The following is a 17,014-nucleotide window of genomic DNA, read 5'->3' as shown; positions in this document are numbered from 1 at the left end:
TCGACAGCACGCTGCTGTTAATGCTACTTATTACCGCCTCTCAGTATTTGATGGCCCCGCGCGCGCGTTGAAGGCCCCACGCCTGTGTTTTGCCACGTTGCTTCGTGACACGAGCATGTAACGGGCGGTAAGGAGATTCACCTGTGCTGCAGTCCGCGAACACCGTCCGCCTTCGTGAGCATTAAACCTCATGTGGCGTGCGAGCCACTCATCGTCGCTGTGACGTTCTCGTATTGCCGTTCTGCGTTTTGGGAAGAGCGCCATTCTTACGGCTCCGTTTGCAATTCGACGCCCGCGCATGCTTCTGGGTATTGTGGCCACAGCTCCGCATTTGCTACTCCGTGAAATAAAAAATACTGTGTTCAATTTAGGGTGTGTCGTCAGTATTAAAAGCAAGTGGGACGAAGATTTTTTGCACCGGAGCTCAAAAATACACGGCATAGCAAAAGTTCTTCCTAAAAACTTAAATTCGTGACGCGTGAGCCGATCAGAGCATATCTGTCAATCGACGCCCGGCGTTGCATCTACTGTGTGCTGGGCGGCATCGGCTGTCGTAGGTAACGCCCAACCACGGGCGGCAAGCGGTGTAAAAGAGCTTCGCGCATGGAAACGATGCTACCGAGCGCTCCTTAAGCCGTCGTACGAAAACGTCTCGATCTAAGGTATGATATGCGAGTCAGGCATTGCCCGGCTTGTTGCCATGTGGCAGAAACTATATGTTGTTGCGTATGAACTCGTACGAGTACGTTGGTTATTACTGCTTCAGGCTTTCACTTCCTTAAGACAAATCACGTGCTGCAAACAAACCATGCGTAGCAAATGAGTCAAAATGTATTGTCTGGTGTACAACTTAGTACATGTGGCAAGATCTGCGACCTCCAACGAGAGCGTGGAGGGGGGGGGGGGGGTGATCCCATGCACATGTTGCTCCTGGCCGAGCCTCCGTATTCGATACACGGGCCCAGATGTCGAGTGGGAGCGCCGAGCGCTGGTCAAGCGGCCCGCCCTCCGGTCTGCCCTCTTTCGAAGGACTGTCCTGCATCCGGACAGCGGGCGGAGGGAATGATGTGGTGGCGGTGGCGACGGTGGCGGCCGCCTTGCCGTGACCTGCTGTTACGACCACATGCGGCGAACGCATTTGAAGGGGCTGCCAACTTTCTGAAAACAATAGCGGACAGATTAGAACAATACGTTACGACTGGACCATTGGGTCATAGGAGAATTGTTTCGCCTCTTTAATGTATGTAAGTATGCCCATATTTAGAGTCCTGAAATGTAACGGAATACCTATCAGCATGTATACTGGTAAGCATGAGCCAACGAGCAAATGATTCGACATGCTATGGCACAGCGTATGATAATGAGAAATGCCCAACAGTAAGCACATGAAACACCAAATGATGCGTGATAAAGTTTATGCATTCGTTGCTATAAATTTGAAGATAATGCGTTTTCATGTTTACCTGGGATGCTTCAATGGCCCGGTTCGCCGCCGGGCTGTCGCGGTTCGGACAGAGCCGTTTTGACCCCCGTAGGCCCGAAGCCACAGCAGCTGCTACTTGGTGCTCAGCTGCTGAATCAGGTCAACCGGCAGGTTTGGCACGTGCCCGACATAGCTTGAATGCCACAACGTCCCTCTCTCAGATCTCTCCGGTGCGAGTCTTGCCGATGGGTTCAGAAAAAATCGATCCCGCGGTCGTGCCGTCCAAGCCCAGCAACAGATGGCGGGGGTTCATCTCGTCGCCGTGCAGCCGGCAGATGAACCAGCGCACTGGTGACTCGATGGCCAGTTCAAACAGCCGGAACACGTCGTCTGTTGTCCCGGTGTCAACGGTCGGGCCATCGCGGCCGGGCACATTGACGTGACCGTCGCACTGCAGGCTCACACAGTGTAGCTCATCAAGCAAGTACAGGGTGCGGCCGGACTTGGTACGTGAAGTCAGTTACGTAGCGGCTGCCGGGCTCAGCGATGACAACCGCGTGTTTTTCGACGGCATTCGCGTGGATGTGTGAGGCTCATACAGGTTCTGTCTTCGCGGTCGTCGAAGTAGAGGATGGCCAAACCTGACTCATGGATCGATTCAGCATTTTGATGAGCCGTTTCTTTTCTCGCTCTGTCTCTTGTGCGCCAAATCTTCTTGGAATCTATGACATTTAATTTAAAGCAGCCAGTCCGCCTGTGCTGTCTTGATGGAAGGCGTTGGTGATAGCAGCAGCGATCCGGTTCGAACCACCGTGGTTGCCAACTGTCGGAGCGATGTTAGTCAGATCGTTAACGTTACCAACTGCAGTGGCAGCGATCTCACCAGGAACGGGCAATCGGAGTTGTTGCCTCCTCCCACCATGCACGGACCCGTGTCAGAATCCGTGCTCTCGATGACTCTCCAGCGCAGAGCACTTGGCCTCGGCGCGGGCTGGAGTTCAGTACTAGCAGCCGGATGGGGGGGGGGGGGGGGGAAGGGGAGGTGACTCAGGCTCAGCAACGGACAGCGCTTCACTGGCAGCCAAGCCACGACGCCCCTGGAGTCGTCTGGCCATCCTCCGCACCTCGCGAGCCTCCCTAGTCACGGTCGTAGCCCGGTTATATGAGCCCAGGATTAGCTTCCGGTGCCTGCACCGGTCCTTCAAGAAGGCAAGCTCCTCTTGCTGCACTGCATAGGCATTTGGGTACGTGGAGCTGCGCCGGAACTTGCACTCGCATTTCGCGACATCAGGAGGCGTGCTGCCTTGCACGGTGGCGGCGTTGTTGTGTCCCTCTTTTTATTTCTTTGATTTCTTGCTAATAGCTCTGTATGGATCATATCAATACCTCTTGGCCACTTTTGTCACATACTGTGGATCATCGACAAGGATCTTCTCGTTAGTCCACAGTTCCTAGACTTCTGCCTTCGCAGTCTTGAAAATCTTGAAGATAATCTGCAAATCAACATCACAATGATACTTAAGCAATAGCAGCCTTGAACCTACCCTGGTCTGCTGGAGCCTCTCATAATCGCAAGTGTTGGGTTTTACAGAAGAAAATATGTATTTTTACTAAAAGGTCAGCTTAATGTATATTTGGCAATGTTTTGCTGATGTTCTTTTTCATGCATAAACAACCAGGTGTCAATAGTTTGGAAAGTAACAAGATTGAGGCTTGTTGGAGGGTGATCCCAGCGCCTAAAGCAGGTGGCGCTAGTATCGATTATGAATATATTGGCCTATCGAAGAAAAGCTGCTCTCGCGGCGAGAATATGGACATTGGTGTGGTGCGACAGGCTCGGAAGTTTATTATTAATTCATATTTCAAGGAAAAACTTTGTCTCAGTTGATTCCAAGAGATTCACTCGTTTGAAGACACACCCATGCTATGCCTGTTGCACACCCATGCTAGCCTGTTGCCGCAGTGTTAGCTTGGCTTTGTCGGTTACGACGGCGACCAGTGGGCACCGCCACTCGGTGCTGAATCTCAGTTGTTTACCTTCAGGGCGCCGCTAGCGCGGACTAGAGTCGGGATGCCGCTCCCAGGCGGAGTCCTGAAAGGTCTCCCGCGCATCTGTGTGGAAAAGATCTCAGAGGCGATAGGTCGGAGTCGTCGACCGCTGTTGGTTGAATGTGCCCTGAGTGTGCGGGCTTAGGGTATACGCTAAAGTTGCGTGCCTGTAGTACGCGGAGGTAAATATTCATGAGTATTTGGTTGTATTCAATTTTGTTCGCGAACAATACGCAAACGGGCTTCGAAAGCCTTTTCGAAGATCGTGTGGTGCGAGTGATTGAGCGGCGCGACGTGAAACCAGTGAATATGAACTTTTTGAAAAGGAAGCATCATGTGGAGTATTTTGAATCAGAACTGGGCGTTCTGTGCCGACTTGAGGAATTCCATACCAAACTGTTACTTGCACACAGGGGTGCGATCAGTTAAGTACGAGACGGGAATAACGAGGCCAGACAAGACCAAATGGGCACCGGACTGGAATAAACGGGATGGGACGGGACAAGACAGGACCACACCGGAACAGCTGGACTAGGCGGGACCAGACGGAACCGCACGGAACCGGAGGACTTCAAAAGAAACCAGAAGGAAGCGGGCAGGACTGGACGAGTCTAGACAGCGTCGCAAAGCGTCCGGGACCTTGCGGAACTGGATGCGACCGGACGGGACCGAGTGGGACCGGACGGGACCGAGTGGTGCCGAAAGGAGCCGAACGGGATCGAGCGGTATCAGACGAGAGTGGCCGTGAGCACGCGGGTTCAGGCGGGACTAAGAGGAGCCGAGCGAGACTACACTGCACCTAAGTGACAGGGCAGGACCAGACAACTCCGGAGAGAACCGGACGGAACCGGACGGGACCAGACGGGATCAGACAGCACCGGACGGCGCATAACTGAACCACATCGGAGAAGACGAGGTCGATGTGCATGGACCAGCAGCGGACATGATCGGACGGAACCAGACGGGAATGGACGGACGGGATGGGGTTGGACGGGGCTGAATGAGGCCGAGCAGGAGTGGATGGGATCGAACAAGATCAGACAGACCAAACCAGCCAGTACCGGGTGGGACTGGATGAGACTGGAAGAAGCTGAATGGAACAAGACGGAAGCACCCGGGCATGTCCGGTCTTGGCCTGGACAGACCCTTGTCCACACCATGTCCGGTTCCGTTCAGTCTCGTCTTTTCCCGCGCAGACGAGGCCTGTCCCGTCCGATCGCGTTTAGCCCCCTAGACCCGTCTTTTCCCGCCCTATCGCATTTCACTCCTTTCGGCTCTGGCTGGTCCCGTTTGGTCCCGCCTGGTTTCATTGGGTTTCGTCCTGTCCCGCACGGTTCGTTTATGTTTTGTTTTGTTTTGTTTCTTGCTGTAGGTTAACTTGTGTACATGCGGTTCAAGGATAGGGAAGAAATAAATAGGCCAATATAATTTTTCCGTTTCTTTTACACAACATCTGCTATCAACCTGATTCATTGCAACGCTGTGCGGAAATGGAACTGATACGATGAGTAAATGCAGGATTTTTCAGTTCAAATGCTACGTGCTATTACGACCAACAACACACGTCATGTAATCAGCTGACTGTCTTTACAACCTTGACAGCGTGGCGCAAACACGCGTCATATTTGTACTCATGGTGGGGGCAAATGCGCTGATTGGCTACAGATGCTGGCATTTATGGATTGGTTATTGATGTGGGCGTTTTGGATTCAGTTGTTTTACCGGATTTCGCATTAGTCTAAATATATTTTCTACATCTCTTTAGCGTTCAATGATTGGCAAACATCCTTCTGGGTTGCCCATTGTCCGCAGTCCGCGAAGTTAGGGTAAGGTGGGGTTGAGTGTAGTGTGGGCTTAAGCCGGGTCTGTTGGCTTCTTACACGATACGAATGGCGTGTTAAGCAGGCCAGATTGTATCTAGTACCGGCTTACGTGTGTTCTGACCGGTATATGTCTTTCTGGTGACAATTACAACAATTTTTATGGACTGTTTGAGGTAATTTGTTCTGACAGGAGTCTCTTGCATACCATTATACCAGATATAGCAATACCATTGTGTCAACAATTGTAGTGCATGTGCATGCTAAATTAGTGTTCAGATCTTGACACATTCACCATCCATGTATACCTGTAGGGTGTTGTGTTTCAATAAGTTATATTTCAATGGTAAATTTGAGCTAAGATGCTGTGAAAGTATTTTTGATTTTAACATAGTTTGACAGTGCTTAGCATTTAGCTGGGGCTGAGTTAGTGTACATGAGCTCAAGGCATAGCTCGCAATTGCCACATGCACACTGGTTGTGGATGATTTTTCAAACTCTGGCATTGAACCTGGAGGATGTGTGATGTGGACTTGGGTCAAAATTTACATTTAAATTTAAAATTATGTAGTTGAGAAAGTGTTATGATCATTTCCTGCTTTCATTTATGTTGGCAGCATCATGATGTCTTAAAGCATTAGTTATTCATGCAGATCAATTATTGGTGGCTGTACACCAAACTTGGGTTGAGCTTAGAGGTTTTGGATTTATAGCTTAAGTAAGCTGACATTGCCAGTATCATGTTCCTGCTATGCCAGACATGTTCATTATAGCATGTAGTTTTATGGTCTGGCTTAAAGGTGGCTCAACATCACATAGAGGACTGCATTTCACACCACTTGTTACACCAGTGATATGTTCTCACCAGGGTTTGACACTGTCAGCCTCATGCAAGGGTGGTAGATGTTAGACCAAACTAGAACAGCTACCATCTATGCTAGAGCAAAGTACAGCATACCACACCATAATGTTAGACCAAACTGCAACACATTCCATCCGTCACCTGCCAGAAGTCCTGACTGCCCCATATTATGCCTTTGTGTGATTAACCAGCTTCGGACCAGGATAACCCATGTAACACCAACTTGATGTCTCATGCTCAATGTGAGGCTGAGATTGTATCACATGGCAACATCCTATAGCTTTTGTATTGGCTCTTATAACATTTATCTCCTTTGTCTTGCATGTCTTTACCATTTGTCAGTCTGTATCAAAGTTGCATAACATCCCTGATTAGGCTGCTGGTTCCCATCTTGGTGTGTTCAGGTGTCCTAAAAAATATCTGGCTGACATGTCCAGACTACCAGGGTGTATCACATTTGCATATGACATAAGATCTCATAGTGAGGCATTGGAATAGACACAGGCATTGTAAGTGAATGTAAAGTTCCAGTGACGTGATTGCCCAATGGCTGCTTTTCTGCAATGAAGGACAGGTGCACACAATTAGAACATAGACTGTTGGATCCTCTTTTGTGGCAACCTCTAGTGTGGTGGCAATGCCCTATTGAACTACTTAAGGGTCAGTGCAGTTTGAAATGCAAATTGTATTGCATCTTAAATTTGTTTTTCCCCTTGTTAAGCATGAGCCAAAGCCTGAAACCAATTTTTTTTGGAAATTATGTGGTGACATAAACACAACGCAAAAATTTTGCAACTTACACATATTTTTTTTAACTTTGTCATTATTCCATGCCCAAAAATGAGTATGTCCTTGAGCATGTTATGCTCACAAAAACCTTATATTCATCTACACTGGGGATTTCATTTGGTGGAGAGCACTAAAAATAGAGGCATTGAAACTTCTGCACTGTGGAAATGTATGAATCCATCCATCCCTGCAGAACATGGATTCTGCAAGATGCAATGGGTTACTTTTATTAAATATGCCCAGACTTGTACTTAATTTGAATCAAGCAATATTGATTGTGACTGCTTACAGGGCACCATAGGCTGATGCTGATAATGACCATGTGCAGCACAACCACGACTGGAGTCAACCACTTGCCAAAAATTCCCCTTGTTCCAGTATTGGCTGGAGGTTATTGTATTGATTGTTAGCATACACCCAGGCTGCTTGTTGGATAGAATACTCCTGCTCAAGTGGGGGAGGGGGGGGGGGGGGGGGGGTCATTTTGACCCTCCCCACCTGAGATCTCAGGAACTAAGAAAGCTTAAGACACCAAATTTACAGGGCATGTGGGTTTGTACCTGAACTCATTTAGGCCAAAGGTTGAGGTACATAGGTCATGACCTTGGGACCAAACAAGTCAAGGTCAAACTTCAAGCTGGTCTTCAAAGTGCCATAAGAACCTAGATATTTGTGGTAAGCAGAAGCTCACATGCTATTTAAGGTCAGTAAATATGTTTTGCTTTTTGATGGTCATGGTAACCAAAGTCATGTGAGACTGCTTTGAGTTTTTGCAAAATGTTGATCTGGGTTATTTTAGGTCAGTAACCTATTCTGACCTTTAAGAAGCCCTTGGAAGATGTACAATGGGGCCCATGTTATCACTAAATTTGAAGTGGGTGCCAGAAACTGCCTCATACAGCAAGCCCTAGAGTAAAAAAACAGATTGGTTGACCTTGGCATGACCTTTACACCTGACCCTAGTTCAATGGAGTTGATTTGTTCAATTGTTTTGTTGCTTTATAAAGTATATCAGGCATGTGTAACTACGTCTAATGCTCCGTTGTTACATCAGGTTGAACGATTCCCTAGAAGTGGATTTCGCTGAATCCGTAGCCTGACTGACCTGCTGTAGGCCAACGACCTTACAAAGTTTATTTACATTTGAGGTACCAAACGATCCTCTATTCAACTGTTTACAGCTATACAAAAGTTGGCACGGTTGCGCCGCGGCATTTGAAAAACATTGCGGAAATACCTTTGGTGGTCAAATTGACCCCGACCCGAGCGCATGTTAAGTGTTATCAAGACCAGATCGATATTTGTGGAAATGGTACCCTGAAAATTCAGGCATGATGGCATGGCTCAGGGAAATAGGACAAGCTAAGTGATTCCCTATATAAATCATGTTGGTGCAAGTGGTTTCACTACGCGTCTGGGACACGAGGAGTGGGTTCCGAATGGGAACCCACCACGGGTATCGGAACTTCCGATCCCCGTAGTTCGCGCTCTTCCTGCCAGGTTGATGCGTATGGCATGCAACATCACATGGAATAAGCTGCTCAGTGGGTCGTGAACCAGCCGTATATAGTCGCGAAAAGGGGCCCAGTTAGAGGAGGTCAGTGGAGGTACAAGCTTCTTGTGCAGATAGTGTATGCATCCCATCCATACCGCCGGGGGCACAGTTGCCCCCGGCGGAAGTCCAGTGGAAGTTTTTTGTTTATTTTAGGGGAATTGACGCATGTGATCGCGCCCTTCTACGAAGCGCCAACGGCTGCATAGGCCACATGAGCGCTTAGGAGCCATGGCGCAACCGAATTCGACCCCCCCCCCCCCCCCCCCCACCCTCTGCGTGGGAGTTCGACGCGCTAACCGCTGGGCCGTTCCGCTGAGGCAGAGCAAGAGGCGCTTGTCACACAGCGCGTGGGTACTGGAAATAACGCTGGAGCGAGCAGGTCGGGTCTGATAACGCTGACCACACAAGACACTGTTTCGGTATCGGCAAAACAATAATGCTTCCCCAACAGGGTTACATCAAGTGCATTAACAGGGTTGGACAAATAACCGACCTAAACGGTAAACTTCCTGGTTGTGATTATATCAACCGCATTAGCGGGGTTAAACAATCGGTGGAAGGAACACCAGTAGTGCGGGCGCTCGGACTGATGCGGGCATTGGACACTACCGCTGCGGGCCTCACGGGCCGGCCGGATCAGGCCAGGTCACGTGGCCCCCTCCGGCGGTCGCGCAGGGCCGGCTCCAGCGCAGGGGGTGAGGCGGGGTCGAACACAGACACTGCCCAGCCAGTGTTGGTGCTCTGCACAGCTCGCTGGTTATACGCTACACATGAGTGAGAAAGCGACGGGGTAGACGGAAGCCATGCGCTGTGCACGCGATTTGTTTTTTTCTAGTTGTTTTCCCCCAAGGAGATGTAAATCGGGCTATGTCTCTCGGGAATTGCCATGGCGTTACGTACCTGACAGGACCTAGGAGTAAGCAGTAATCTGCTTATGTGGAGGCAGAGTTTCACGGCGTTCCCGATCTATGCTTTCTCGCCATAGAGCGGCTGGTTTTTGTGGCGTGCTTGTATGATGTATTGAGAACCTGAGCTGACTGCCCTGGCTGTGATGAGATCACACCTTCAGCAACGGGACATGAGCTCGCAATCTTCTAATCTCAAAGCACCGCCGCTTGAGCCACATGCGCTGCCGTCACCAGGGCTCTGCCTATTTCGTCACACACAATCCGCTGCACTCTAAGGCGCAGGAACTGTCGTGACGCACACCACAGTGACGTCACAGGCTGCAGCTTGTGAACGGCGTTTGGCACTGGGGAACGCGGCGCTAACGGCCCCGCGTACGTTGTCGGCCCCGTGCGCTCGTGCCGCGCTCCAGTGGTGGCGCCGCCCGCCCCTGACCCAGCGCGTTGCCCGGCGGCAGGGCCGGCGCCGGCGCGCGCTGACCATGGACGATGGGCGGCAGTAGCGCGGCGGCGGCCGATGGCAGGGCGGACCGGCGCCGCCGCCTCCAGGCCCCCGCCGCCGACATGAGCGGCCGCCGCGGCGCGATCGGCGCTCGCCTCTGCTTCGTCATGGGCTGCGCCTTCACCGTGTACGCCGCCGTCAGCAGGGGGTGAGTGCGGGCGTGGTCCGGCCGCGCCGGCTCGGTGTGCGCCGCGCGCCTCCGGCAGGGGCGCTGCGTGAGGTGCTGGCCGCTGCCTGTCGTGTCATTGGGCCGTGCCGCTGCTGGCGGGGGTCGAGATGGCGCTGGGACCAGTCTTTGCCGCGACGTGCGGACAGTGTAAGGTCACGGCTTAGGAATGTGTGCAGTGCTGAGTCATGGCTTCCGATGTGTGCAGTACTAAGTCATGGCTTCCGATGTGTGCAGTACCATGCCACGTCTTCGGATGTGTGCAATACTAAGTCATGGCTTCCGATGTGTGCAGTACTAGGTCACGACTTCGGATGTGTGCAATACTAAGTCATGGCTTCCGATGTGTGCAGTACTATGTCACGTCTTCGGATGTGTGCAATACTAAGTCATGGCTTCCGATGTGTGCAGTACTAAGTCACGACTTCGGATGTGTGCAGTACCGAGTCACGACTTCGGATGTATGCAGTACTATGTCACGTCTTCGGATGTGTGCAATACTAAGTCATGGCTTCCGATGTGTGCAGTACTAGGTCACGACTTCGGATGTGTGCAGTACCGAGTCACGGCTTGAGAATGCCCGGAATGCTGTCCGGTGTGAAGTCCATCATCTCGGTGTCAATCTCGTGCATAGCGCCGTGGGCATGTCGATAAACAATGCTCTTGGGTAAATCGGACTACGGAGACGGAAGCCTAGCCGCCGTGCGCCGCCACTGGATACCACATCATATCGGAATGCATGCGGCTGCAGGTAACATTGCCGACAATTGTAATGAAAGAACCGGCTGGAATCCATCCTTCAGTGACACACGCCATGCCTGGAGAAAATCTGCACCACAGCCGCGCGCCACAACTGCGAGTCGGAACACCGGCCCGCAGTCGTGATGCTCCCGGCTATCGCCGCAGTCAAAGTCCGGCCGGCGCCGTCTCGGAGCGGCTCCGGTCCGTGACCCCCGCCCCCTCCCCTGGTCGCAGCCCGCTGCTGCTGCCGGTGGTGCCGGCCCAGCCGGCGGTGCCGTTCTTCGGGCCGGCCTCGGCGGTGACGGACTACTTCACCGGCGATCTGACGGCGGCGCTGCGGCGCGCCGCCGGCCGCCACGCCACGCTGCTCTTCTTCTACGCGCCCTGGGACCACGCGTGCCGCACGGCCAGGCCGCAGCTGGAGCGGCTGGCGCGCGCCACGGCCGACCAGGTGCGCCCGCGGGGGAGAGCGGGCTGACGGTGGCACGCGCGGAGGCGGGTGGGGGCTGTTGGGTGGGGCATGTTAATGGAAAGGTATGTTGGACGTCCTGAACGGAGTGAGGTGGCTCTGATTAGTGTCGCGTGAAACGCTGCGAATTGGGGGTTGTGTTATGTGGTTAGGCGGGAACCATACACTGCCAAGAGTTCGTCTGTAGTCGTTGCGTTAAAATTAGAACGGCGACATCAAGTTTTGAACGTCTCGTGCCGAACACCATGTTTGGTTCTACATTCCTTGTTTTCGCGATTTGTTGTCTTAGGGAGGGTGTGCAATGCTAAGGCCCTGAATAGCCATTCCCGTTCTTGAACTGCAAGTAAACGCGTTGCACATTTCCGCCCAGAAAATCATGATGTATCTAACGCATGACCAATCTCAAAACATGGTATGAGGAAGAAAGATCTTCAGCTCCTGATTTTTAGACATCAAGGGTTCTAAGGTAATCCAAATCTATGATCCGAGTGTCAGCTCTGTCACTGCGGCTCCGCATCCGCAGGTGGACGTGCTGGCCGTCAACTGCTGGCACGTGTCCGGCTCCTGCCGCAAGGACGTGAAGAAGGTGACCGCGTACCCGCTGCTGGTGCTGTACCTGCGCCACGGCCGGGGTGAGCGCCGCCGCCCCCGGACTCCCAGCACGCGCAGCGCTGGGGTCTCTGCCAGAGCCCGGACGGAGCGGAGCGACCGTCCCTAGGGCTGTGCGGCGGGAGCTCCGAGCAGTGGAGCCTCGCTCGGTGGGCTGTGAAATATCTGTGCTGTACTCGCGCGGGCGTTGGAAAGAAAGATAATGATCTTTAAAAAAATCATTGCATTTGTGAAACATGGTCTGTTTCGTTAACAAGCCCGCAATTTCACACGTGTATTGCGATGTGGCAGATATTTCAATACCAGTGTAACTACCCTCCACTTCTGTTGGCTATTGGTATCGATCTGTCCATCGATCTATGTGAGTGTAGCATCTCCCTGTGATGCTGATGACGCCGACCAACAGGAGAGCCGTGGGATTGTGGAGAGAGCCGCGGGTACCGTAGCAGAAACATAAACCACGTGTTGGTCGCCTAGGACTCTGTGTTAGATCATGCTGGCAGTGTTGTTATTTGGCGTATTTGTTATTTGTCTGTGTTTGGGTGTCTATGTTTCCGTGCTCTGTACGGGTGAGCGCCGCGAGCAGCACGCCCAAAGGCTGAATTTTCGTCCAGTCATTTTCTTCCCGTTTGCAACGGCCTGGCAACTGTCTGCAGTATCAGGGTCGCGATGTTTGACGTGGCTTGGTGCCAGGCGCAGACCATGGTTTATAGTCATCATTAGCCCGCACTGTTCAGCACCAGCCGCGCTGTTGTGCGGCCACCAGTGGTCCTCAACTCCCGCTCCGCCAACCCGCCTGCATAGCGGGGACCCGACCGCGACTCAGCGGTCCCCATCACAGGTGGTTCCCAAATCCGTTCGGTGTCTCCGAAAATCGAGCTGCTGTCTCCCAACTTAGGCCTAGATCTCAACTTTCACGGATAGCTCCCGAGTCCCAACTGTTTATTATCATTTCGCAACCGTGGCTGGTGTTTCTCAACACTGTTGGCTATCTCCCAACTTTATTTGGTAATTTCTAATTCTCTTCGGCATCTCCCAGCTCTGGCCAGTGGTCCCCGTGCCCGGCCGGTGGTCGCCAGCCCGCGACAGGTAATGCTCAGCTGGGGTCGGTCTCGGCCGGCAGGTCTGCAGTATTCGGGCCCTCTGGAGGCGGCGCGCATGGTGCGGTTCGTGGAGCGAGCGCTGCGGCCGCTGGTGCGGCTGGAGACGGCCGCCGACCTGAGCCGGCTGCAGGCCGCCAGCACGGTGAGCCCGGCAGTCCCGCGGCCGCGGCCGCCGCGCCGCGAGGACTGTGGCGTGGGTCGAGGAATCGCGGCAGGGTGAAGCGCGGCGCTGGGGACCAATTCTGGGCGCAGGATTTGTCTGCCTTCCGGCGTGCGTACTTGTGCCTTCTCGATGCGCCATATGGCACCGTCCTGATATTCACCTTGCGAAGGTTTTGCAGTTTGGGCTCGAATCTAGCAGAAACATGTAGGACAAATTATGGCTTCCTACATTATCCCTAGTATTTAATTATACATCTAGTGCGGCCCTCTGATCCCAAAAGTACATGGGATCCCAAAGCGTGTAGCCGTCTATCAGAATGGTGACCAAACGTGCCGATCCCCCCCCCCCCCCCTACGTACACCACGTGCTGACAGAGATGATGATGATTTTGGCTTTGGGACGCACCGACCGCGTTGGTCATGTGGCGTCCATAACCTACAGGTGCTGACAGACCCTGGGTGACAGCCCCCTACACCGTGCGCCAATACAGCCCTCCCCCTCCGTACATCGTGCGCTAACAGCCCTCCCCCCTCCGTACATCGTGCGCTAACAGCCCGCTCCCCCTCTCCGTATACCGGACGCTAACAGTCCCCATCCCTTCCGTACACCGTGCGCTAACAGCCCCCCCCCCCCCCCCTCTCCCCTCCCTCCGTACGCCAGATGCTAACAGCCCCCTCCCCTCCGTACACCGTGCGCTAACAGCCCGCCCCCCCCTCTCCGTATACCGGACGCTAACAGTCCCCATCTCTTCCGTACACCGTGCGCTAACAGCCCGCCCCCCCCCCCCCCCCTCTCCGTATACCGGACGCTAACAGTCCCCATCTCTTCCGTACACCGTGCGCTAGCAGCCCCTTCCCCCTCCGTACAACGGGCGCCGACAGCCCCCTCCCCCCCCCCTCCGTACACCGGGCGCTGACAGCCCCTCCGCCGGCCGGCTGCCGCAGGCGGTGGCCGTGGGCTACACGCCGTTCGTGTCTGGCCGGGCGCCGGCCGCCTTCTTCAGCCTGCTGCGGGCGGCGCTGCGCAGCCTGGAGGCCGAGCCCGACTCGGAGCTGGCCTGGGCGGTGGTGACGAGCGCGCCGGCCGCCGCCCGGCTCGGCCTCCGCCACGTCGGCGGCCTGGCCGTCTTTAACTGGAACGGCACCACGGTAAGCGGCAGCGGACGGGCGTCTCCCCGCATGGACCGGTTAGGGAATTGGCGATGCCGGGATCGTAAAGCATAGGCTTCGTGCATGCCGTGCCCGCGGGCTTAATCATTCGTGTATAGCATGCGGTATTTTGCACTGTTTGCTGGCCATTACCTCAGGAGACGAGGCGATCGGACGTACTGAAGTGTTTTTTATTCCATCGTACATTATACAACCCGCGCGTTCTCGTTTGTTGTTCATTTTATCTATTTCATTTCAAATGTTCTTTAATATACATATTCACGTGGTTAAAGATGACAGTTTTGATGTTTCGACACAAAATGCCCGAAATGTCCTCGAGATCTGGTGCCCGAATTCTGGAGTCAAAACAAAGGCCCACCCCGGGCTGTTTGGGTGGCCGCTGTTGGCGGATGACGACGTGTCTGTATTTGCTTCAGCTCCAGCACTTAGTGTCTGTGTATTATCTGAGGAAATCGCATGACACGCGTCTTGCCGTCGTTCAGGGAAGCTGGAGATGTTCTGTCGTCAGACGTACGCTGATTTAGACGCTGTGCGTTATTTTCTCAGCAAGGAGGGTAGCATGAGGGACATGCGTCTGGTGCTGTCGCCACTCTGAGACGTTGTCGTCCTGTCTGCAACCGCTGTGTAGCCTCGTGTCCTCCGTCCGCCACAGGTTCTGAAGGCCCCGGCGACGGGCGCGCTGTCGGCGGAGATGATGCAAAACTACGTGTGGTCTCGGCGCCGCGAGATGGCGGGCTGGCTGGAGCTGCCCGCGCACAAGTCTGCCCTGCTGCAGACGGTGACGGCGGCGGGACCGGCGCTGCTAGTGCTGGGCCGGCGCTGGCCACTGGCGCCCGCCGCCGACCTTGCCGCCACGGCACCCGTGAGTACGGACCCGCCGCCCACCTCGCCGCCACGGTGGTTTGTGACTGCACGGGGGGGGGAGGGTAGCCGGAGCCGGTGACGGGCGCCGAGACGGAGACCGGGCCAGATTGGGACCCAGAGGGGACTGAGGCCGGCAGATGGAGACTGGGAGCGCAAGATGGAGGCCGGGAACGAGAGGTGGAGACCGGAAGTGAGAGATAGACTGGTGGCGAGATATGGAGGCTGAGAGCCAAAGATGGAGACCGGAAGCGAGAGATGGAGACTGGGAGGGGTAGATCGGAGTTAGGCCCGCTGTGACTGAGACCGGCTGTCAAACAGATTCCAGGCTGAGGGTGCGGTTACATGTGGGATGTCCCCGGGTGCGGTGTATTCCCGGATACTGTTTGTTCTCTTGTTCGGTCTAGGGCCTGATCTTCGGATGCTGCTGCTCCGGCAGTGCGATGGTTTGGTAGTATTCCCCTGGTCTTGTTGATGATGCACGCGAGGACTAACCTGCGACGTTTCGATGCTTGAACACTATGCGACGTAAAGAAACCCGAAGAAGTTTTGCATGCTTCCGTCTCCGCGCTTATTTTCCCTGGTTTAAAGTTCACGGACTACTGTTTCGTTTCTCTGCCGCCAGGTTCGCCGCATGTGGCTTGAATACAACAACTGTAACCGCTCCGAAGCGGTGGTCAACCTTGGCGATCGGATCGCCAGTACGTTAGCAGGTTAGTGCGTGAGACGCGGCCAGTCGGTACCCGTCGGGTGTCTGGTGAGCTCAGAAAGATCCATCTCAATGTATGTACAAAGCCACCGGCGCACACTGTACGTCCTGTCCCGGTCTGCCTCGTCGTTTGAATGTGTTCCGCCTTCTATTCCCGTCTTTTTCATTCGATAGAGCAGTGCAGCAAAGCGAGAGCGTCACCGTCTCCATCAGTCCAGCGCATTGTTTTCCAGCGCAATGTCGAAGGCTGCAGGTAACAATGGAGCCAGAACACTGAGCACACTTTCAGCAGTGAACACAGAACATGTGCTCCATTCCCCACCCCGCCTCCATGCCCGCCCCCGGCTAGCCAGCGTTCACTGTGCACATTGTTCTTTAGAATAAGGTGGCTGTTATGCTTCACCAGTTTGTCACCAGCTTGTTGACGCCTCTGGCATCAGTGGTAGGTTCAGAAGCCTCCCCGTTCGTGCCTGTGGTGAGACGCAGACATCTGTCGGCAACGCATAACCCACGCCCGTCTGTGGGCGCCACATGACCGGTGCAGTCGGCGCACCCTGAAAGCCCAGATCATGGCCACGTGGGCTTCCTCAACATGCGCTGACGGTGCGCGCCGGCGCGCGCGCGTGTGTCGCCAGTGCTGCGGCCGGTTGGAGCGCGATGGCGTCGCCTCGTGCCGGCGGGCCGCCGCCGCCGACCTCGGCGACGCACCCTGGCCGGCCCAAACAGCCGGACACCGGCCAGCCGCACGCGGACATCCTCGGACATCCGGACGTCCAGGTGAGGGGGAGCGGAGCGCTGGTGCGGCCGGAAGGAGGTGTGCCGCAGGTCGGGAGTCTGAGTCGGGATTGTACGGTTCATTTGTGGATATTTGTCCGCCAGTGGTATGTCGCTGGCCCTGGTAAGATGTGTCTGGCAAGGTGTTGCCAAAGATATATGTGTATATGTATATATATATATACTATCTATATATATATTATATATATATATATATATATATATAGATGCAAACATATCCGTCTCTGTCTCTGTCTCTCGCTCTCGTTCTCTGTAGTTTGCCTCCTGACATCTGTGTCTCATAACAGGCGGCTCCCCGCCAGGCCCAGCCTGTGGCAATGCGTC

The 17,014-nt window shown here is 54.1% G+C and overlaps 2 protein-coding genes across 2 annotated transcripts; both read left to right on the top strand.

Moving 5' to 3' along the window:
• The first annotated feature begins 5,140 nt into the window (after positions 1 to 5,140).
• On the top strand, positions 5,141 to 13,618 carry LOC119113553 (thioredoxin domain-containing protein 11). The gene is made up of 6 exons (XM_037237850.1): positions 5,141 to 5,298; positions 9,862 to 10,053; positions 11,047 to 11,263; positions 11,805 to 11,913; positions 13,014 to 13,084; positions 13,598 to 13,618. The coding sequence occupies exons 2-6, from the start codon at positions 9,893 to 9,895 to the stop codon at positions 13,616 to 13,618; spliced, it is 579 nt and encodes a 192-aa protein (XP_037093745.1). The 5' UTR covers positions 5,141 to 5,298; positions 9,862 to 9,892.
• Positions 13,619 to 14,162: 544 nt separating this feature from the next.
• Positions 14,163 to 16,676, top strand: LOC119113552 (uncharacterized). The gene is made up of 4 exons (XM_037237849.1): positions 14,163 to 14,304; positions 14,978 to 15,187; positions 15,812 to 15,899; positions 16,531 to 16,676. The coding sequence occupies exons 2-4, from the start codon at positions 15,017 to 15,019 to the stop codon at positions 16,674 to 16,676; spliced, it is 405 nt and encodes a 134-aa protein (XP_037093744.1). The 5' UTR covers positions 14,163 to 14,304; positions 14,978 to 15,016.
• Positions 16,677 to 17,014: the final 338 nt, after the last annotated feature.

The sequence above is a fragment of the Pollicipes pollicipes genome, unplaced genomic scaffold (genome assembly GCF_011947565.3).
Source record: "Pollicipes pollicipes isolate AB1234 unplaced genomic scaffold, Ppol_2.1 Scaffold_7262;HRSCAF=8765_pilon_pilon_pilon, whole genome shotgun sequence".
Lineage (NCBI taxonomy): Eukaryota > Metazoa > Arthropoda > Thecostraca > Pollicipedomorpha > Pollicipedidae > Pollicipes > Pollicipes pollicipes.
Note: the sequence above shows the minus strand (reverse complement) of the source record. Positions and strands in the feature narration are given on the sequence as shown.